The sequence below is a fragment of the Lithobates pipiens genome, unplaced genomic scaffold (assembly GCF_037356315.1).
Source record: "Lithobates pipiens isolate NorthernLeopardFrog02 unplaced genomic scaffold, aLitPip1_a1.2 Scaffold_23, whole genome shotgun sequence".
NCBI lineage: Eukaryota > Metazoa > Chordata > Amphibia > Anura > Ranidae > Lithobates > Lithobates pipiens.
This window is the reverse complement of record NW_027507785.1, coordinates 56,860,147-56,883,346: the sequence shown is the minus strand read 5'-3', so window position 1 is coordinate 56,883,346 and position 23,200 is coordinate 56,860,147. Positions and strand designations below refer to the sequence as shown.

Genomic DNA, 23,200 nt, shown 5'->3' with positions numbered 1-23,200 from the left:
CTCAAAATGTAAGTGGGCCGGTCTGGATGAAGTCCAGGGCCAAATTTCTGTCCCAGTCCAGCCCTGCACACACCTATAGATTATCTGCAAATTTTCTATGGTTAGATGGAAAAAGTGCAACAGATTTCTCCATATTCGCTAAACTGTGTGGATGGAGGAATCTCCCACTTTTTACATCTAACCATAGAAAATCTGCAAATAATCTATAGGTGTATGGCCAGCTTTAGTGGGCCCTGAGGACAGGGTTGATGACCACTGCTATAAGCCATATAAAAAGATGACCATTGTGTTATCTATTATGGTTAACCTTTTCAACCTTTTTAATTTACATATATATATATTTTTTTTTCTTTTGCTATGTGTTCATTTGATATGCGTTTTCTTGTGTTTTCATATATTCATGTGTCAATCTACCATTATCTTTTTTCTTTGATACTGCTTGTATGTGTTTATTACCTTCATGTGTTTTTCTTTTGTGTTGTTATTTGTTATTTTATTTTTCAGTATTCTTTCTTTTCTTATTTTTTTTTGGTCTTTTCTCATATACTTAAAGTAAATTAAATCTTTTTTCATCAGCAGTGTATAGTAGTCTTGTGACCTCTAAGCCCTTGTACACACGGTCGGAGATTCTGACGGATTAATTCCGGAAGAGGTCCGGAAGTGATGTTGCATACACACGGTCGGACTAAATTGTCGGAAAATCTGATTGTACATAACGTGATGACGTTATTTCATTACGACAGGACTACGTTCAGGCTAGTAGCCAATAGCTTTGGTCTAGGAATTTGATCTGAGAATGCGTGGCACTTTGTCCATCGGAGCAGGCTACACATGATCGGAGTATGTCCGATAGGAGCATTTTGTCAGAAAATTTTACCGGCAAGTTGGAAAACTTGGCCTGTCGGATATTCCGACGGAAACAGTCCGATGCAGACCACACACAGTAGGAATATCCGACAAAACGGTCCGATAGGACACATTCCGTCTGAATCTCCGACCGTGTGTACAAGGGCTTACAGTGTCTGGTTAAAGCTTGCAGGAGGAGTTTTCACTCTCCTTTGACTGTCCTATGAGGCTGCAGGGCCCCTAACCCAATGTCAGGACAGTGCTGATTGCCCCTGTGCCAACCACATGCACACTCCTAAAAAACTCTCTAACAATACACATCAAACTAAGCATCTTGCACATGTGCAGCTTGTCCCCCAGGCTCTGTTCTATCAGCAGATAGATAGGGAACAGTAAAAGAAGGAGAGGATAAGAGAAGACAGGATCAAACAGGCTCCCCTCCTCTCCTCTCTGGCCGGTTGCACGCGAGGGGGGCGACTGTCAAAGGCATTGGAAACAGTAAGCGAGATCGCTCCTGTGTCCTATGATAAATGAGCAGAGTAAACTGTGCTCAGTTTATGAATGAACAGGAGCCTCTGTCTCCTGTCCATTAATCTTTAGCTCTGAGAAAGTTAAGAGACAATAAATCTCTTGTTCGCATTCAAAAAGTGACTGGCGCCCATCATTTCTTCTTGCATCACACCCCACCATGCCTAATAACCTACTCTACAAAGAAGGATGTTGGCTCTCCCTGACCCTGTGTCAGAAACCGTGAATCAGACCGAGACAGAAGTACAGTTAAATCACACTTGTTTAATAATAAAAGTAAATAGAACAAACGTAGTTAAAACATAGCCAAAGTTCAGTAACCGGAACAGATAGACAAGCCAGAAAGTCAGGAAGCCAGGAATCAGCGTAGCAAGCAGGATCTGGAGCCAGAAGGAATGTCAGCCAAGCAAGTCTTTAACAGGAATACAGGAGATAGTCTCTGTGATGTTGACCAAGGCAAAGGCAGAGATCATCTGGGCTGGATGGCTTAAATAGGCAGGACTGATAAAAGGTATATCATCAACAGGTGAGTCACTGTGGAGATATAGGAGCTGGCAATTAGCCAACAGCTGAGTGGCCAGTTTACAGAAGGAAGGACTGAGCCCAGCCTTGACACTCTGGAGGTCACCATTAGGCCTCTAGATGTCGGGGCCCTTGCTACATATATATTTAAAGCTTTCTTTAAATACTACACCTGATCATCAAACCACTATATGGCCAAACGTATGCGGACATCCCTCCCAATGATTGAGTTCAGGTGTTTACATTGAAGTGAACTGGTAATGCTACTGAATACAAATACATTTTAGTCAACTGTGCTCTTCCAATTTTGTGGTACCAATTTGGTGAAGGTCCTTTTCTGTTTCAGCATGACTATTCCTCTGTGTACAAACCCAGCTCCATAAAGACATGGTTTGATGAGTTTGCTGTGGAGGAACGTGAGCGTTCTGCACAGAGCCCTGACCTCAACTCTACTGAACACCTTTGGGTTGAGTTCAGAACACTGGTTGTGAGTCAGGTCTTCTTGTCCAACATCACTACGTAACCTCACAAATGTTCGTTTGGCAGAATGGGCACAAATATCCTATCAGATACCTTCCAAAATCGAATTGAAAGCCTTCCCAGAAGAGCAGAGGTTGCTATAGATGGAAAGAGGGGCCAACTCAATGGTAATGGCCATGGTAATGGGATGTTCAACCAGTTCATATAGATGTGATGGTCAGGTGTCCCCAAACTTTTTAGAGAACAAAAATGGGGTTGCAACAGCGCTAAAGTGACAAAATAAAAAGACATGCAAAGAACAGCGGCAGCATATAGTGCGACAACACCAAAATACAATAAAATAAAAAACAAGCTGCGCTTATCCAAATATTACACTAAAGTCCATAATTTCATTCCAAGTCCCAAAAAGGCGACATTGTTCAAATAATCGCAGGAAAAAGAAGGATTATTGAAATCGCTAATTCCTGAAACCACAGTGTGCATGCATAAACTCCAAACAGTGCCCGATCACCGTAAATGTAAGTTATGCTTACCAGATGGCAAGTATTAAAGGCTGTTGGCTAAACCCAGCCTAGGGCCTTTATGTTTGCAGATGTCCACACCAGGAAACAATATACACTAGGTCCGTTCGGAAATCCGTATATTTTCACATATTGCTCAAAGAGAAAAGAATGGCTACCATAGTGTAGTATATTAGAAAATATCAAATAGATTTATTAAAAGTTACACTTACAATTTCGTAAAACGTAAAGCTGCATGTAAACAATACTGCTGGCCGGCATATACGAACGGAGCCTGTCCTCCTCAGACAAAAAGCATGGTGACGTCACTGCGTACCCTCCAAGACGCGTTTTGTCACTAATCAGATGTTTTCGATACTTTCCCCATTCAAAACGTCCGATTAGTGACGAAACGCATCTGGGAGGGTACATAGTGACGTCACCATGCTGTTTGTCTGAGGAGGATAGGCTTCGTTCGTATATGCCGGCCGGCAGTATTGTCACCAAACTTTTGACTGTATAGCGAAGCAATATAATTTAGTCTCACAGAGAACCCTTCCTGATCTACATAGCTACCTAATTTTAACCATTAATAAAAAAGGTATTTTAGCCTTACATTTTTTTTCTTTTTCTGCAGCTACTTGGATCAGCCATGTCTGGAAACTATAAACCGAATTAGGCTATACTATGAGTCCCTAATTAAATACAGTAAAAGCCCTTATCTGTATCCTCTCTATGGTCTCGGGGAGCTGCCACAAGGATTTGCCAGGTAGGAACATTTATTCCAAATCCGAAGTTTTTGATAAGTTAGCAAAATAAATAAAAAAACAATGGATATAAGGAAAATGTGATTTAAGTTGATTATAGACATATGGAATAGGAATGAGTGATTTTGAAAGAATTCATTTGGCACAAAATTCAGCTAAAGCATGAACTCTCATGTTAACACATTAATCTGCCTAGGTGAAATTTTAAAGGAGGGTGGGGGTTATTTAACCACTTAATGACCGGAAGGATTTGCCCCCTTAATGACCAGGCCATTTTTTGCAATATGGCACTGCGTCGCTTTAAAGTGGTTGTATACTCAATTTTTTAACTTTTACCTACAGGAAAGCCTATAATAAGGCTTACCTGTAGGTAAAAAAAATATCCCCTCGGTATGCGCCGCTGAATCTCCCGCGCGCATGCCACTCACAGCGCCGGAGCCGCGATACCCGGAAGAAACGCAGAGGGAGCATGTCAGCTCCCTCGGCGTGGATCGGGCCAGATGTCGGGGCCTCGTTCTAAGGTAAGTATTTCATAATGAGCTAGTGGTGCATACTAGCTCATTATGCCTTTTGCTTTGCAGGTTTAAAAAAATAAAAATAAAATTGCGGGTTTACTACCGCTTTAACTGAAAATTGCGCAGTCGTGCGACGTTGTACCCAAACGAAATTAATGTTCTTTTTTCCCCACAAATAGAGCTTGCTTTTGGTGGTATTTGATCACCTCTGCAGTTTTTATTTTTTGCATTACACACAAAAAAAGACACAATTTAAAAAAAAAAAAACAATATTTTTAACTTTTTGCTATAATAAATATCCCCAAAAAAAGATAAAAAATAAAATGTCTTCATCAGTTTAGGCCAATATGTATTCTTCTACATATTTTTGGTAAAAAAGAAATTGCAATTAAGCATATATTGATTGGTATAGCATCTGCAAAATAGGGGATAGATTTATAAATCACCTTCAACATTGGGTGTCCTACTTGTGTGGAAGTTCTCTGCATCATGCAAAACTATTTAATGCCGCATACACACAATCAGATTTTCTCTCGGAAAAATCTTGGATGGTTTTTCCAACGGAATTCCACTCAAGCTTGGCTTGCATACACACAGTTACAAAAAAGTTCTCACTTTTGACTGTCAAGAACGCGGTGACGTACAACACTATGACGAACCGAGAAAATGAAGTTCAATGCTTCTGAGCATGCTTAGAATTGTTTCTGAGCATGCGTAGGAATTTTGCGCGTCAGAATTGCTACAGACGATCGGACTTTCCGATTGGAACTTTTTTCCGTCGGAAAAATAGAGAACTTGCTCTCAATCTTTTGCTGGCGGAAAAGGGTGCATTGAGATTTTCCATAATTTTTAAAGAGTCCCTTGACTGATAAAAAGGTTGAGAAGCACTGCTCTAGAGGAGCAGAAGGGGTTTTGGAGGAAATGTAGGTCTATACCTACTGTATATATATATATATATATATATATATATATATATATATATATATATATATATATATATATATATATATATACCATGCCTATACAAATCATTAAATTTCACATTTATCTTTCTTAGGTTGAGCGCTTTATATGGAGGAACTTGTATGCTCAACAAGCCCGTAGATGAGATTTTAATGGAAAAGGGGAAAGTAGTTGGTGTGAGGTCCGAAGGAGAGGTAAGAAAGTGCCAATATGGTTGTATGATTTTAATATCCCTTTGTGTTTTCTGCTCGCCTTCTGGGGCTGGAATAAAGTTATCTTATCAAAAGAGAAATTGTACCCTGCCATGGAGGATTTCCTTTTGAATATATTAGTTATAAGTTGTATATAGAAGAAAAAAATGTCTTTATCCTCCATTGACGGACACAGGATTGTGACATGTGGTTATACTGCCACCTACAGGAAGTGGCAGTATAACCACTTGTGGTAGACGAGCCTTTATCAAGCTTTTTACCCCAGAGAACGCTAAAATATTTTTCAGGTCTTAAGGAACCCCTGCCTAAATTATTTCATCTGGGGTCAGTGGGAAGGATGCCCTTTACATTGGTGGTTAGTAGGAAGAATGCCCGTCTTACAGTTGTCAAAAAAACATGCTTACAAACAATTAATAAGGTCATTGGTGTTGTGACACTGGCTCTACCAAGAGGTTTTGGACCCAGAACTATGCAGGCAGCATCACATGGGAGGTCAAGGAGCCACAGCTCAAGGAACCCCTAGCAACCTCTGGAGGAACCCCCAAAGGTTCCATGGAACCCTAGTTGAGAATAGCTGTTATAAAATAGTCTACAATTCTACGTTTGTAAATTTACTCCAAGGAAAAGATTTTCTGGCAAGTGTAAAAATCATATTTGTCCATCAGTTTAGGAAAGGATTCTTTACGGTAAGAATAGGTAAAGCAAACCTGCTCTTTGACCAGGGCTCAAGTCCTGCGGGAACGCATGGGAACGGAATTCCTGTACTTTTTCCACAACAGGAACTCAGTTCCCGTTATCAGCCGTGTCCTGCAAGACTTTGAAGTATACGAGCTGTGTGGCAGGAGCTACACCAGCAGCTGCCGACACAGCTCACAATAGTAAGTGCCGCACACCTGACCATTCAGGCATTGCCAGTAGGGGGCCCCATGACAGCTTCCGCTTCGATCTACCTGTCAATCACAGCTAGCTGATGTTGGGTGGGAGTTCCCACACTTTTTACCCCAGGACTTGACCCCTGTCTTTGACCATCTGGTTAGGTTGCCAACTGTGTCCCTACATGGGCCCATAAGGTCACAAGGCCCAAATGCTCTTCCTTTTTAAAGCTGAACATTAAGTCCCAATAGATGACTTCAGGCTGGCCCATTTTGCAGTTATTGCTATGTAAAATGTTAAAAATACTTGCTTATACTGTTTAACCACTCCAATACTGGGCACTTAGACACCTTCCTGCCCAGGCCAATTTTCAGCTTTCAGCGCTGTCGCAATTTGATTGACAATTGCGTGGTCATACAACACTGTACCCAAACAATTTTTTTATCATTTTGTTCCCACAAATAGAGCTTTATTTTGGTGGTATTTGATAACCTCTGTGGTTTTTATTTTTTGTGCAACAAATAAAAAAAGACCGAAAATTTTGAAAAAAAACTAAATTTTCGTTGTTTCTGTTAATTTTTTTTGTAAATAAGTAAGTTTTCTTCTTTAATGACGGGCACTGATATGGCTGCACTGACGGGCACTGATAAGGTGGCACTGATGGACACCGATGAGGTGTCACTGACAGGCACTGATGATGGGCACTGATAGGCAGCACTGATGGGCAGATTGGTGGCACTGGTATGCGGTACTGATGGGCACTCATAGGTGGCACTGATGGGCACTCATAGGCGGCGCTGATAGGCACTCATAGATGGCCCCGATGGGTACTTATGGGTGGCACTGATGGGTACTTATGGGTGGCACTGATAGGTGGCACAGATGGGCACTGATGGGCACAGATGGACACTGATAGGTGGCACTGATGGACACTGATGACACTGATTGGTGGCACTGATGACACTGATGTGTGGCATTGTTGGGCATCAAGTTATATAATGGTGCCAGTCAGTGCCCATTTGTGGGCACTGATTGGCACAGATTGGGCATCATTTGCACATGTGGATGGCCATGGGGAACATACCTGGCCATCCACATGTTGCCCCCTTCCCTGGTGGTCCTGGCGGCTCTTCTGGTGGTCTAGTGTGGGCATCCGAGGGGGGGCTGCGCTGATAAACAGTCAGTGCAGACGTCCCCTGTCAGGAGAGCCCTCCTGCAAAAAAAACTAAACTAAAAACATACCATGCAAGCAGTGGCGTAACTAGAAACCTTCAGGGCCCCGATGCAAGAAACCATGAAGGGCCCCCCTGAACCCCAGCCAGGGCCCTTCCCTCCGAGTCTGGCGGTGGAACTCCAGGGCGTGGTCACAGGTATGACCTTTGTGAGCCCTGTAGTTCCACCACTGGCATCAGTAGTTTTTTTTATAATTTTTTTTATTTTTAGGTGCCCCATTGGGGGACTGTCCCTAGGCAGGATGGGGTGCTCGTCCCCAGAAGAGATGAGGTCCTTTTCTCCAGGGCAGATGAAGTTACTGCCCCCAGGTGAGAAGGGGTCCCTGTCCCCAGGGGAGATGGGGGTCCCTGTCCCCACGTGAGAAGGGGCCCTTGTCCCCAGGGGGAGATGGAGGGGGTATGTAATTGTGTGTGGGGGATGGGGTCCTCTCACTCACCATGACCAAGCTGCAGGCCGCGCACTCATCAATGTTGGCCTGGGCTCCATCCAGTGTGCTGGACGGGTGATCAGCATATCTCCCAGAAAGACCTTTCATCATCTGTGTATGACGGGGAGGAGGGGGGCTGGCAGACAAGCCTGCAGTGTCCTCCGGGGAGCTCTCATAGGGCTGCATTGCATCTGCGTGCTTAAAGTTTGTTTACCCGGGAGAAGTATGCAGTGCAGTGTGGGCCGGACTCGGGGGTGGGTGGGGGCGTGACTCTGGCTAGGGAGAACAGACATCGGACTGAGCGGCAATGCATGGAGCAGGAGAGGGGTACTCTGAGGAGCCGGCCGAGGACATAGGTCATGCGGAAAATGCACAACTAAAGAGCAGCCAGTGCGATAGTCGAGCATGGAGCTCTGCTAGTCACCCACCACCTCAAGCCACCCGTGTGCATGGTGCACTGGTACCCCTAGCTGCCTATGCTGCTGCTGGCCATATGTAGAGGGGGCTGCATGGGCCCCCTGCAGCACAGGGCCCAGTTGCGGTCGCGACTGCTGCACCCCCTATAGTTACGCCCCTGCCTGCAAGATAAAGGCATAATGAACTAGTATGCATAGCATACTAGCTCATTATGAATTACTTACCCGAGAACGAATCCCCCGCAGCCACCCTCATCTCCTCCTCAGGCCACCGACATGTCGCCCGGGACTTGCTTCTGCAATGACGTCACTCCCGCGTATGCGCACAGGAGCCGCCACGAACGGCACAGTACAACGGAAGCAACGGCACGTACTGCGCATGTGCCGCATGACGTTGGCACATGCAAATACAGGGATATCTCCCAAACAGTGCAGGTTTAGGAGATATCCAGTGCAGCTACAGGCAAGCCTAATTATAGGCTTGCCTGTAGTTTAAAGTGGTTGTAAAGGGTTTACAACCAATTTAAAGAACATTAATTGTTATCAAACTGTCATGGGTAAAGTTCCGCTTTATCTGGCTTTTGGTTCTACTTTTGCACAAGAAGGTACACTTTGAACTTATAGTAGGTCTATAAGGCTTGAGTAGGAACTGGGAAAGGAATTCCAGTAATATTTGTCACCAGGGCCCCGTGGTCTTCTTATTATCACTTCTGCTGGAAGATGTCAATGTTCTTTCTTCCCTTACAGATCGCTCACTGTAAGCAACTCATCTGTGACCCCAGTTATGTTCCCGATCAAGTGAAGAAGGTCGGTCAGGTGATCAGAGTCATCTGCATCCTCAGGCATCCAATCAGGAACACCAATGAGTGCACATCCTGCCAAATCATCATCCCCCAGATGCAGGTCAACAGGAAATCAGGTTAGAGACAATGCACAGCTACGTTATTATGTGCCACAAGCACCCTGTAAATTAGGTTAGTTGGTTAAAGAAAGTTAGTTTGGGCAGGCAGTGACTCCAATCTTTGCTCTGTTGAAAAGCTATGGCTGCCAATGGCATCCAAGGCTTCCAGTAGTGACATAGTGGACAGCAGGTGGAGCTACGGAGCACAGAGGACCGTTCTGCATTTTGGCCCTGTGTCCTATTGATGCTGTATCCTGGGCCACGATCTGACCTGACAGCATCAACCTTATTTGAGCTACTGCACATGAGCAGTCATCCAAGATAGGCAATAATTGCTGGGGTCATGGGAGGTCCCTACATCCACTGTATTGTCAAACGTATTGGGACACCTGCCTTTACATCCACATGAACCTTAATGGCACCCCAGTCTTTTGCCCTGTACACACGATCGGACATTCCGACAACAAAATCCGTCGGATTTTTTCTGGTGGATTTTGGCCCAAACTTGTCTTGCATACACACGGTCGCAAAAAATTAGCGGAAAATTAGACGTAGAACACGTACGACGGGACTATAAAGAGGCCAGTAGCTTTGGTCTCGTCATTTATTCTGAGCATGCATGGCACTTTGTGCGTCGGAATTGATCGGAATTTAAACGATCAGATTTTGTTGTCGGAAAATTTTAGAACAAGATTTCAAATTTTGTGTTTCGGAAAAGTCCGATGGAGCCCACACATGACCAGAATTTCCGACAACACAGTCCTATCGCACGTTTTCCGTCTGAAAGTCCGATCATGTGTACAGGGCATTAGTCTGCAGGGTTCAATATTAAGTTGGCCCACTCTTTGGCTATAACAGCTTCAACTCTTCTGGGAAGGCCGTCCACAAGGTTTAGGAGTGTTCCTCCACCCAAAACTCACTTATCCGTGTCTTTATGGACCTTGCTTTCTGCACTGGTGTGCCACACTAAGACCAGAATGGTATTAAAGTTCATGTGTGTGTGTGTGTGTAATAGCAGGTGTCCCAATACTTTTGGTAATATAGTGTATATAGGAGCAAGGTCTAGGCAGAACCAAGCCTGCGAAGTGGATGTGATGGGTGGTCCCTCCAAATTTAGAGGCGGGGTTTGGGGCAGGACCAACACGTGAAATTGGTTCCCCCACAAAAAGTGGGCATGCCTGATGGACATCAACAGTGGGTGGGGTTATCAGTGTTTCGGGAGACACCCATCATCTTGACAGGAAGTGAGGGGAATTTTACCCGTTGGGGGACACCAGTAAATATATGGCAGAGCCCTATTAAGAATATTAGATTTCTACCTGTTAAAATATAAAAAAATTATTATTTAAATAACTCATTTGCCACCTATTTTTAAAATATCCAATTTTTGCCAATAATAAGAGAGGTTCCTACATTGGATATAATGTTTTTCATCCATCATACAGAATTCCATGAAAAAAGAGGCTTCTTTCCCTGTCCCTGAAATATACTGCAATACATTACCTAAGAAGCATTGATTTAAAATTAGAAAGCTTTATCCCTACACCCTCCTCATTGGATATACATTCTCAAGGGATGACTATAAATATGATTTGTTATATTAATTAATCTACAGGCCTGTCTTCCGAAACTCCGGGCACAACAGATCCGCTAGCAGCTCATCCTCTCTGGAGTGCTCCCATGTATTATTTATAGCAGGGGTGATTATAACTGCAATCTGTCGTATATTTCTCCCCGCTCAGACATCTACGTGTGCATGGTTTCTTGTTCGCACTGCGTGGCATCAGACGGGAAGTATGTCGCTATAATTAGCACGACGGTGGAAACTGAGAATCCGGAGAGTGAGATCCAGCCGGCACTAGAACTCCTGGAACCCGTCGATCAGAAGTAAGCTGAACCAATTGGGCAATGGGGGCTCATTCAAGGCCAACATTTTGTTACTGGAGCCTGTAGACCATAGATGTTTGGAGAACTAAATAACACCCCTCTGCTAGGGTCCACCTGTATTACACATAGCTGGTCTTACTGGCTCCAACCTGGCTTAGAATATTGGGACGGTATAAATAACTTTATATGAGAAGACTATTCCTACTAGTGATGCAATATGTGCCAAATAAATATATAGGGGAAAGCTGCCTCATGGTCTCTGCCGCCTTTAGGCAGGTGCCTACTGTGTCTAATGCTAAATCGGGCTCATTGTACACATGGAAGAAACAAAAACCACTGGTGTGTCCTATCTCTTGAAACAGATTTAAAGTCTACAAAATATATAGCACTATTCTATATCATACTGTATATATAGTAATATTGGGGGTTGTTTAACTCAAGTGTAGCACCCGCTAGCGAGACCAATCCACACCAGAAACTCAATTTCAGGGCTTTTTGACCCACTTTTATTAAAAAGAAAAGAAAATGTCCATCAATAACTCCCACGCAGGGGTTTCAATTTCACAGCAGTCGTAAATGAAAAATACCAAGCCACCTGGCTCTATGGTCAGCAGTACTGCCATTTAGGCTTTACCCTTTGGCCCTCTTGGCCATATAACAGAGATCACGGACTGTACCTCTTTTACTCTTCCTCACTGCTCATCCCACAGCTTTGGGCCCTCTGACTACACCATGCAGACATGCATGCTTCTCCCTTGCTTGCCTGGACTCCTCGGGAGGATGGAGCCCAGAACCATGGTCGGGTGTCTAGAAATAGACCAACACACACCTGACCAGTCAGCGTGCTGGTGAATCCCAAAATCTGGACCCAGGACTGGGGATTTCATCCCACCCAGATCACTACGAAATCCCCGGGCTCCAGATCCCAAAACAGAATTTAGTAAATAATGAGGAAACTGAAAGGCAGTTTCCTCCCAATGTTGCAAGCTCCCTGGAGCCCCTCAACCCGCCTGGTTGAAAATACTGGGTCCATACACTGGTGGGGTACCACACTACCACAATATATATAGAGATATATGTATATATCTATATGTACAGTATATATATATATATATATATATATATATATATATATATATATATATATATCTATATGTATGTATGTATGTGTGTGTGTGTATATATATATATATATATATATATATATATATATATACATACAGTATCTCACAAAAGTGAGTACACCCCTCACATTTTTGTAAATATTTTATTCTATCTTTTCATTTGACAACACTGAAGAAATGACACTTTGCTACAATGTAAAGTAGTGAGTGTACAGCTTGTATAACAGTGAAAATTTTCTGTCCTCTCAAAATAACTCAACACACAGCCATTAATGTCTAAACCGCTGGCAACAAAAGTGAGTACACCCCTAAGTGAAAATGTTCAAATTGGGCCCAATTAGCCATTTTCCCTCCCTTGTGTCATGTGACTCGTTAGTGTTACAAGGTCTCAGGTGTGAATGGGGAGCAGGTGTGTTAAATTTGGTGTTATCGCTCTCACTCTGTCATACTGGTCACTGGAAGTTCAACATGGAATCCTCCCTGAGGATCTTAAAAAAAGAATTGTTGCTCTACATAAAGATGGCCTAGGCTAGTGGTCATCCACCCTGTCCTCAGGGCCCACTAACAGGCCAGGTTTTATGTATTACCTTGGGGAGATGCAGACTAAAAAACTACAATCATTGAGCAGCAAATGATATCACCTGTGATGTATTTCAGTTATCTTGCAAACCTGGCCTGTTAGTGGGTCCCGAGGACAGGGTTGATGAACACTGGCCTAGGCTATAAGAAGATTGCCAAGACCCTAAAACTGACCTGCAGCACGGTGACCAAGACCATACAGCGGTTTAACAGGACAGGTTCCACTCAGAACAGGTCTCACCCAAAGAACCAAAGAAGTTGAATGCACGTGCTCAGCGTCATATCCAGAGGTTGTCTTTGGGAAATAGACATATGAGTGCTGCCAGCATTGCTGCAGAGGTTGAAGGGGTGGGGGTTCAGCCTGTCAGTGCTCAGACCATACGCCGCACACTGCATTAAATTGGTCTGCATGGCTGCTGCCCCAGGTTTCCTCTTTCAGGGTGGCTGCTTTCCCTTTTAGCATCCTATGAAGCTATCTTTGCATGCAGGGATTAGAGTTGTGTTTCCCTACATTGTGTGCATCAGTAGAAACACACAGCTCCATAGTCTAGGTCAGGGATCTCCAAACTTTCCAAACAAAGGGCGTGTTTACTGTCCTTCAGACTTTAGGGGCGCAGGACTCTGTCCATCGGGAGTACAAAATGCCCCAGCATCAGTGGGAGTAAACAACTCCCCATCATTGGTGTCAGTGGGATGAATCGTGCCCCATCCATGGTGTCATTGGGCCCCATTGTTGGTGTCATTGGGATGAGTTATACCCCAACATTGGTGTCACTGGTCCCTGTTTTTGGTGTCATTGGGAGAAACTATGCCCCATCATTGGTGTCATTGGGCATCATTGTTGTTATAATTGGGAGGAATTGTGCCCCGTCATTGCTGTAATTGGGCCCCATTGTTAGTGTTATTGGGAGGAATTGTGCCACATCAATGGTGTCATTGGGAGGAATTGTGTCCCATCATTGGTGTCATTGGGAGTAATTGTTGGTGTCATTGGGAGTAATTGTGTCCCATCATTGGTGTCATTGGGAGTAATTGTTGGTGTCATTGGGAGTAATTGTGCCCCATTATTGGTGTCATTGGGAGAAATTGTGCCCCATCACTGGTGTCATTGGGAGGAATTGTGCCCAATCAATGGTGTCATTGGACACCGGTTCTCAAAAAGGATATTGGGGAACTGGAGAAAGTGCAGGGGTGGGATTTGTGCTAGTAGGGATGATCAGGGTGTATCTGTGCTAGGAGGAGTAATGTGGGAGGGGGGCTTTGTGCTGGGGGGGGATTTGGAGTGGGAGGAGAGGATGTGTACTTGGTGGGGAAATTTGAAGGGTAGGAGATTGGTGCTAGGAGGGGACATTATTATTTTTTTGGGGGAGGGGGGATTTTGTGCTAGTAGAGATGATCAGGGCTTATTTGTGCTAGGAGGGGGAATGTGGAAGGGGGGATTTGTGGAAGTAGGGCGAATTTGTGCTGGGGAAGGGGGGGGGGGATTTGTAGTGGAAGGAGAGGATGTGTACTTGGAGGGGAAATTTGAGAGGTAGGGAATCGGTGCTAGGAGAGGATTTTTACATTTTTGGGGGGGGGGGATTTGTGCTAGTAGGGATGATCCGGGCGTATTAGTGCTAGGAGGGGAAATGTGGGAGGGGGGATTGAGGGGGATTTGTACTGAGAGGGAGCGTTTGGAGTGGGAGGAGTGGGAGTGTACTTGGAGGGGAATTATGAGGGGTAGAGGAATTGTGCTAGGAGTGATTTTTTTTTTTTTTTTGGGGGGGGGGGGGGGTTGTGCTGGGAGTAATTTGAAGCGAGAGAGAGAGAGAGAGAGAGAGAGACAGATAGTTTAAGCGCTGGGAGGGGTGATGGGGGGGATTTCAGCAGGGGGCAGACTTGTCCTGGGAGGAGGGGAAAGGTATGCTTAGGGGTTAAGCATGCTGACACAACTGGGGGGGGGGGGCGTGCAGTTTGGCATATACGCCCTGGGCTCTAGATGATCTTACCCTGGCACTAGCACACGCTGCCTGCACCCCATTGCAATGCCACATAGGAGAAAAGGCATTGCTTTGCCTTGTAGTGGGATGGCGATGAAACAGCTTATTCTCTGAGTTTGCATAACCTATTAGATATGCAGAAAAATGTATGTGTTTTTCTTTTTTTTTTTTTCATTCAGGTTTGTCTCCATTAATAACCAGTATGTCCCAAAGCATGACGGAACAAAGAACCAGGTGAGAGCCCTGTGAGAATGTATTTTCATCTACACTGACCTATTCACGGACTTTTGTTCATTATTTACAAATGATATCCTATATGCTTGTCATCAACCATCCAAAACTCGCCTCCTCTCCAGTGGTGCAAGATCTGCGAGGTTCCTCGCTGGCGCCTACATCTTCCTCCAGCTTTTGGGTCTTTGATCATCTTGATTGGCTGGGCTGGGGTGACGTAATTCCCATGCGCGTGAGCAGTAGTTCATTTATCCCAGCACTGAGTATGTATACTGAGGCAAAGCATCTTGTGAAGAGTACGGTAAGGCCACACGTACATGGACGCTTACGAGCTCCTGTGTGTCGAGGCTTAACCACTTGCCGAGCGGCCGCAGTACATATACTGAGGCAGATCAGCTCTATTGCGCCAAACAACGTACCTGTACGTCATTTCATGCAATAGCCAACGGGGGGGGGGCGCGGCAGCAGCATCTTTTGCGCTATAACTTTTGCGCAGACCAATCAATGAATGCTTATTGCGTTTTTTTGCCAAAAATATGTAGAAGAATACGTATCGGCCTAAACTGAGGAAAAATTATTTTTTTTTTATATTTTTTGGGGATATTTATTATAGCAAAAAGTAAAAAAGTGTTTTTTTATTAAAAAAATTATGTTTTTTGTTTAAAAAGTAAAAACCGCAGAGATGATCAAATGTCACCAAAAGAAAGCCCTATTTATGGGAAAAAAAGGACGTAATTTTTCTTTAGGAGCCATGTCGCACCACCGCGCAATTGTCAGTTAAAGCGACGCAGTGTCGAAAAGTGCTCTGGTCAGGAAGGGGGTAAATTCTTCCAGGACTGACGTGGTTAAGTAGCGCTTTTCGGCCACTAGTGGGGAGCTTTTAACCCCAAAAGAAGGGGTTCAAAGCGGCCGCAATGCAGCGCTCCCGAAGCACTTTTCAGGCGCTTCGGAAGCTGGCCTTTCATTTCAATTGGCAGGGCGTTTTGGGAGCGCTCCCGAACCGCTGCCACCGAACAATCTGAAGTCAGAACACAGATTGGTTACCATGCACAGCTGCACCAGTTCAAGTAAGTCTCCCCCATCACTCTGTTACTGTCGGCCTGACATCTGTTCAGTTCACTCTGACAGCAGCACTGACCGATACACTCGGGGTGGCTACTCCGAAGGCCGGATGAAGATTAGACCGTGTGCTAAGCTCTCACTAGCAATGTCATGCACATGTCATGGCGCCAGGCCTTGCCAGGGCAGGGGGAGGTGATGGTGTGTCTCCTTCTAACTGGGCTATTAGGCATGCATGCTTTGCTGAGAGGTGCTGGCACGCAGATTAACAAACTGCCTTGGCGTACTGTCAGCCACCAAGAGACAACTTGTACTCGTGTATAGATGTTTTATGGTGTTTAGTCCTCGCTGCTTTCACTTAAAGGGCTAGTAGACATACAGTACACTTAAAGCTGGTTTATGTGAAAGAGTATTTACAGCGGAGGTCCAGCTGAAAAATAAAAAATAAAAAAAATGAAAAGTCAGCAGCTACAAACGCTGTAGCTGCTGAATTTCAATAAGCACACAGGGAGCAGTGATCACTAGGCAGAACGGGGAAATGCCTTGTTTATTGCATCTCCCCGTTCTCTGGCTCCGTGAGGCAATCGCCAGGACACCGGTGGACATCGAGTCCACGGGTCCCACAGACATAGTCACGCTGTGCATGGCGGGCACACGTGCCTGCTAGCTCCGCCAATTAAAGGGGACAAACAGGTACGCCCATTTGCCCACCGTTGCCATTGTGCAGACGTATGTTGGCGTGCAGCGGTCGGTAAGTGGTTAAAAGCAACGGCAAGCCTTCTGATCTCACTGGTTTGCTAATCTGACAGAAGATCGCTGCTTTTAAAATTAAATCTAAACATTCAGACGGAGTTCTAATTGCTGTATTTCACTATATAAACTCACTGTACTGTTAAAAATAAGTGTAAAATACAAAACTCCAGTGGGTGTAACAAGATGTCCACTTGCCCCCTTCTCAGTGTATCCTTACTGTAGAGGAGTGCGGGTGTAGCAAGATGGCGATTATCACAACTGGTATCCTTTTGCCATGTAAGCCCTTGTACACATGGTCGGACATTCCGACAACAAAATCCATTGGATTTTGTCCGACGGATTTTGTCCGAAACTTGTGTTGCATACACACGGTTGGACAAAGTTGTTGGAAAATCCGATCGTACGTAACGTGATGACGTTATTTCGTTACGACGGGACTACGTTCAGGCTAGTAGCCAATAGCTTTGGTCTAGGAATTTGATCTGAGCATGTGTGGCACTTTGTCCGATCGGAATTCTCTACACACAATCAGACAAAGTCCGATCGGATCATGTTGTTGGAAAGTTTTATAGCCCAGCTCTAAAACTTTGTTCGTCGGATATTCAGACGGAAACAGTCTGATGGAGTCCACACACAGTCGGATTATCCGACAACACGGTCCGATCGGACATTTTCCGTCGGAATGTCCGACCGTGTGTACAAGGGCTTAGAGTGTTTTTCGAGGACATGAAACTATCAGTCAGCTGAAAGTCAGAATATCGCTACACCAATATCTTTTCTTACCAATTATTAGAAACTGATTAGTACCTAGAATATTAGTCATTCAGGAAATCTTCATAAAACTTTTCTTTCTTAAACATTGCAAATATATATAGTTCTTCTTAAAGACGTTTTCAAAAATGAGACCTGCTTTGCTCATACATCTCCATCTATTCTTCAGATTGACACTGATGGTTTGTCTTTTCGTAGATTTTTATCTCCCGGTCCTATGACGCAACCACGCACTTCGAGACCACCTGTGACGACATTAAGGACATCTTCCAAAGAATGACCGGCGCTGAATTGGCATTCAAAGACAGGTTGATTGTAAACCAGGAGACAAGCCAAGATGACGAGGACTGACCAGCTCCATCAGGAGGGCTTGCTAAATAAGGCGGTGCTATGATGTACGACAACCCCAAGCAGCCAATCTGAAAGATGCTTGCCTGTTGGTGGATAGGGGTTCCTGAGCTTAGCACAGTGCTTGCTGCCTTATTAAAGGCCGAGATATCTTTTTTTTTTATAATTAAAGGGTCAGTCCACCTAAAAGTGATATTTTTGTAATAAGTGGAGGCCTGGCTGCCTGAGTCAGCCCTTAGATTCTTGTATGTGTTGGATACTCCAACAATGAGATCTCCTCGGCCTCGCCATTCTTCCCAACTCTGTTCCTGTTCACCTGAAAGTTTTAGGTGTTCCTGCCCACCTTTGTGTGTTCTAACCGTGATTGCTACATTCTCCTCCCATTTTGAACAAAAATTCCCTTTGGGGTGTTGTCAACCATTTTTTTGATCCTCTATTATATGAAATAACTACAAATGCAGCAATGATGGTAAGAGCCCCTCATAATGAGAACAGCAGGTATGCAGACCCGATAACCCAATGCAGGGATGGTGAGAACCCCTCATAACGGGCACAGCTGACCTGGGAACTCAGTGCAAAAATGGTGAGATCCTATCATGATGGGCTCAAGAGGTGTACAGACATAAAGATTCAGCAAAAGGGGTGGTGGGGACCCTTCACAATGGGCACAGGAGGTGTACAGACATGGAAACACATCCAAGGGATAGTGGGAAACTTTCATAATGAGCACAGCAGAAGCGAAGACCAAGGAACCTTACACGGGATGGTGGGGATATATCAGAATGGACACAGCTTAAGTGGAGACCTGGGCAAGGATGGTGGGAGCCTCTCAACATGGGCACATGCAGATGTGCAGACCCAGGAACCCAGCAAAGTGATGGTGGGAACCCCTAATAATGGGCACAAGAGATATGCAGACCCAGAAACCCACCACATGAATGGTGGGAAGTTGGGAACCCGTCATAATGAGCACAACAGGTGTGCAGACCTGGAAACTCATCCAAGGGGTGGTGGGGAACCTCTCATAATGAGCACAGCAGGAGTGCAGCCCAGGGAACCCAGCACTGGCTGGTGGGAATGTATCATAATGGACACAGCTAATGTGCAGAACTGGGAACTTATTGCAAGGATGATGGGAGCCTCTCATAATGGGCACAGCAGATGCACAGACCCAGGAACCCAGCAGAGGGATAGTGGGAACCCATAATAATGGGCACAGCAAGATATGCAGACCCAGAAACCCACCACATGGATGGTGGGAAGTTGAGAACCCATCGTAATGGGCACAACAGGTGTGCAGACCTGGAAACTCATTCAAGGAAGGGTGAGAACCTCTCATAATGAGCACAGCAGGAGTGCAGACCAAGGAACTCAGCACAGGCTGGTAGGAACATATCATAATGGGCACAGCTGATGTGCAGACCTGGAGACTTATTGCAAGGATGATGGGAGCCTCTCATAATGGGCATAGCAGATGTGCAGACCCAGAAACCCACCATGGCAATGGTGAGAAACTGTCATAATAGCCACAGCAGATGTGCAGACCCAGGACCTCTGTTGCAAAGATCTCACCAATAGAATCCTTGAGAAATGTGTTGTTGTTAGTTAGTTTAACACTCCAGCATGCACCACTGGAATATCACTTTTGAATGGACTGAGCCTTTAACCTCTGTATATATGTATTTCTGACTGCCTTTATTTTATGTGGATGTAAATGTTTTTCTTTTATTGGGTAAGCTTAACTTTTCTTTTTTACATAGATATCACACATCCATGTTTTAATTCCTTAGCTATAATTTGATCTTTTTTTTCTCCTTTATTATTGCTTTAAAAACACTTGCAATACATTGCATGAAAATGATAAGGAAATTCTTATAATAATGAAAAGGAAGAAAAAAGGACATAATGTGTGTTTATGAAAGGTAATTTTTTTCATGGAGTAAAGGACTAGAACCCCTGTAATTTTTTTTTGCCCTGTGTCCCATTGGGTAGATCTCCCTTCACTTCCTGTCCCACAGCCAAAACAGGAAGTGGGAAATTCCTCCAAAGTGAGAAAATCCCTGGTTGTTACCAGAACTAGACTAATGCCCCCATCCCCTTCCCCGCGCCCCCGGAAGATTCCTATTTTGGCGATAACCCAAAAAATTGGGATTTTTTTCACTTTTACGCTTCATGGTAAACATGAAAAATAGAAAGGGTGAGCGCATTGTGGTATATGTTAATATATTACCCCATTAATACGATTGTTTGTTTTTGATGCCAGTGTTGTGTAGGCTGGTATAACACCAAAGAATGTGCCAGGTTCCTGGGACTGAAGGGTGTGAATGAGTGTTTGTATTCAATAAAGATATCTTTGTACCAATATTACTGGCTTGCTTTGAAACATATTTTGTTTTCCTATCACGGGGGGGGTGTGACGGCTGAAAATCGTAGTGTGGTCTTGTCTCCTGAGATCCGAGCATAATCGGTGAGTGTGTTTACAATATTCTATTCTGGGAATCAGTTCAAGTGAGTTCATCCAGTACAGGCCAACGTTTCTGTCCCCAGGGAACTTCATCAAGCCGTTGGCCCTTGCTTTGTACTGGGCTGCTTTTGGAATTAAAAGGAAACCAGTCATGATGGCTGTGACCTGTCATAGCCAAGGCCGCCATCCAGCGCTGACCAGCTTTAAAGAGGCGTTGCCACCAAAAAATAAAAATGCTAAAAATTCATTAAAAAAAAATAAAAAAAAAATTGGAAAAAAATATTTTTATACTCACCTCTAAATGCCTGTTGCTAGGGGGTCCATCGAAGTCTGCCTCTTTCATTGCCCAGGTGGTGACATCACTTCCCTCCTTTGCCTCAGCACCGCACAGTCATGTGGGACCTGTCACGTGTCCCAGATGACTGTGTGGCGTATCGCGGCGCCGCTTGCGCATGCGCAGTGGGTGCCTGGCTGTGAAGCCACAGCCGGGTGCCCACAGTAAGAATGCCGGAGCCGCGAGCGAAGCGGGGAGCGAGGGGGGGCTTCGTTCCCCCGCATCGCTGGACCCTGGGACAGGTAAGTGTCCGATTATTAAAAGTCAGCAGCTGCAGTATTTGTAGCTGCTGACTTTTAAAATTTTTTTTTTACGGGGCACCCCACTTTAAGCTTGGGTGGGTAATAGAGCAGGCACGTGCATTTGCGCCTTGCATGTATGGTAGCCCATTCATTTTATTGGGCTGCACTGTGTGCGGGAAGCGCAGAACAGAAGTCCCTGACCCTTTTTCATGCCGCACTGAAACGCATGTGCTCTATAATTATGATTAGGGGCGGGATATTTGTTTTTAGGCGTGGTTTAACAGGGAAAGGAAAATGCGGCGTGGGAAGCTTCATGTGCCATGGCAAAAGATGGGCGTGGCTTAAATATAATATCGGGCATGGCTTAAAGAGGGTGCGGCTCAAAGGGGGTGTGGTTTGAGTCTGAGATGAACGAGGGATGGAGGGAGAAATTGGGAGAGAGGTGTCTCAAGGCAGCGGAGTCCCTCTTACATTAGATGTTCCCAGGCAGTGGAGTCCCTCCTTACATCAGTGTCCCCAGTGGAGTCCCTCCTTACATCAGGTGTCCGCAGGTAGTGGAGTCCCTTGTACATCAGGTGTCCCCAGGCAGTGGAGCCCCTCTTACATCAGGTGTCCTAAGGCAGTGGAGCCCCTCTTACATTAGGTATCCCCAGTGGAGTCCCTCCTTACATCAGGTGTTCCCAGGTAGTGGAGTCCCTCTTACATCAGGTGTCCCCAGACAGTGGAGTCCCTCTTACATCAGGTATCCCCAATGGAGTCCCTCCTTACATCAGTGTCCCCAGTGGAGTCCCTCTTTACATCAGTGTCCCCAGTGGAGTCCCTCCTTACATCAGGTGTCCCCAGACAGTGGAGTCCCTCTTACATCAGGTGTCCCCAGGCAATAGAGTCCCTCTTACATCAGGTGTCACCAGTGGAGTCCCTCCTTACATCAAGAAGAAGGCATTCCCTCGAAATGCATCAGCCAGTAGGGGCCTCTGTATGGTCTCCCCTATGATCTGGAGATTGCCGGTCCCAGGACCAGGAACCTTTATTAATAACTTTTTCATAAACTATAAATAACTTGATAATACATTTTATAAGTAAACTTTATAAATAACTTTTTCAAAAAATAAACTTAATAATACATTTTATAATGAAACTTTGTAAATTACTTTTTAATAAACTTCATAAATAACTTTATAATACATTTCATAAGAAAACTTTATAAATAACTTTTTAATAAACGTCATAAATAACTTTATAATAAATTTTATAAGTAACTTTATAAATTACTTTTTAATAAACTTCATAAATAACTTTATAATACATTTTATAAGTGAACTTTATAAATAACTTTCTAATAAACAATATAATACATTTTATAAGTAAACTTTATAAATAATTTTTTTAAAAACTTTATAAATAACTTAATAATACATTTCATAAGAAAACTTTATAAATAACTTTTTAATAAACTTCATAAATAACTTTAAAATTAATTTTATAATTAAACTTTATAAATAACTTTTTAATACATTTCATAAATAACTTTATAATAAATTTGATAATTAAACTTTATAAATAACTTTTTAATAAACTCCATGAATAACATTATAATACATTTTGCAATTACTCTTAATATATAACGTTTTAATAAACTTCATAAATAACTTCATAATTCCTTTTATAAGTGAACTTTATAAATAACGTTTTAATAAACTTTATAAACAACGTTACAATAAAACAGTGAGCAGCCATCAAAACGATCCAAGCCTGACCCCGCTGACAACAAACAAAGCACGTGACCAGCCCTGCAAACAGAAGCTCCTCCTGCCGCCCATCTCAAGCTGTCACCGCGCAGATCCCGCCTCTCCTCCAGCCTCGCCCACCATTTTCCGGGGGGGCTGTCATCGCGCAGCTCCCCCCGCCCACCCCGTGTCGTCACGCCTTTCTCTCTCTCTCGTCCCCCCTCCCCTCCGCACAGGATCGGCGGAAGTGACGTCAGGCTGAGAGAGAAGCACTTCCCGTTGTAGACATTCGGTGAAGAGAGGGAGAGAGAGAGAGAGGCTGGTCTGAGGTGGAGCGGCTGGGGGTGATTAGCGCCGCCCCTCCCGGGGACTTTGTGTCGGAGAGGAGACGGGTCCCGGCTAGGTGAGGCTGGTGGGAAGGGCTCGGTGACATTTGTTGTTTTGTTGTGAAGGGGGGGATGCTTTGTGGGGGGATGGGGAGGACATTCCTGAGGGGGGTTGTGGAGTTAGGTGAGGTAT

At 44.4% G+C, this 23,200-nt stretch overlaps 2 protein-coding genes across 2 annotated transcripts in view; both read left to right on the top strand.

The window, feature by feature from the left end:
* The window catches only part of LOC143927552 (rab GDP dissociation inhibitor beta-like), a 39,963-nt gene extending 19,696 nt beyond the window's left edge, over positions 1–20,267 (top strand). Inside the window, exons 6-11 of the mRNA XM_077451685.1 lie at positions 3,514–3,645; positions 5,216–5,315; positions 9,030–9,201; positions 10,926–11,070; positions 14,932–14,986; positions 17,765–20,267. Of these exons, the coding sequence (XP_077307811.1) occupies positions 3,514–3,645; positions 5,216–5,315; positions 9,030–9,201; positions 10,926–11,070; positions 14,932–14,986; positions 17,765–17,917 (757 nt within the window). The 3' untranslated portion in view covers positions 17,918–20,267. The remainder of the gene's footprint in view (positions 1–3,513; positions 3,646–5,215; positions 5,316–9,029; positions 9,202–10,925; positions 11,071–14,931; positions 14,987–17,764) is intronic.
* A 2,653-nt stretch (positions 20,268–22,920) lies between these two features.
* ARIH2 (ariadne RBR E3 ubiquitin protein ligase 2) overlaps positions 22,921–23,200 on the top strand; it is a 72,768-nt gene continuing 72,488 nt past the window's right edge. Inside the window, exon 1 of the mRNA XM_077451684.1 lies at positions 22,921–23,084. The gene's annotated coding sequence lies outside the window, so the exon portion shown is untranslated. The remainder of the gene's footprint in view (positions 23,085–23,200) is intronic.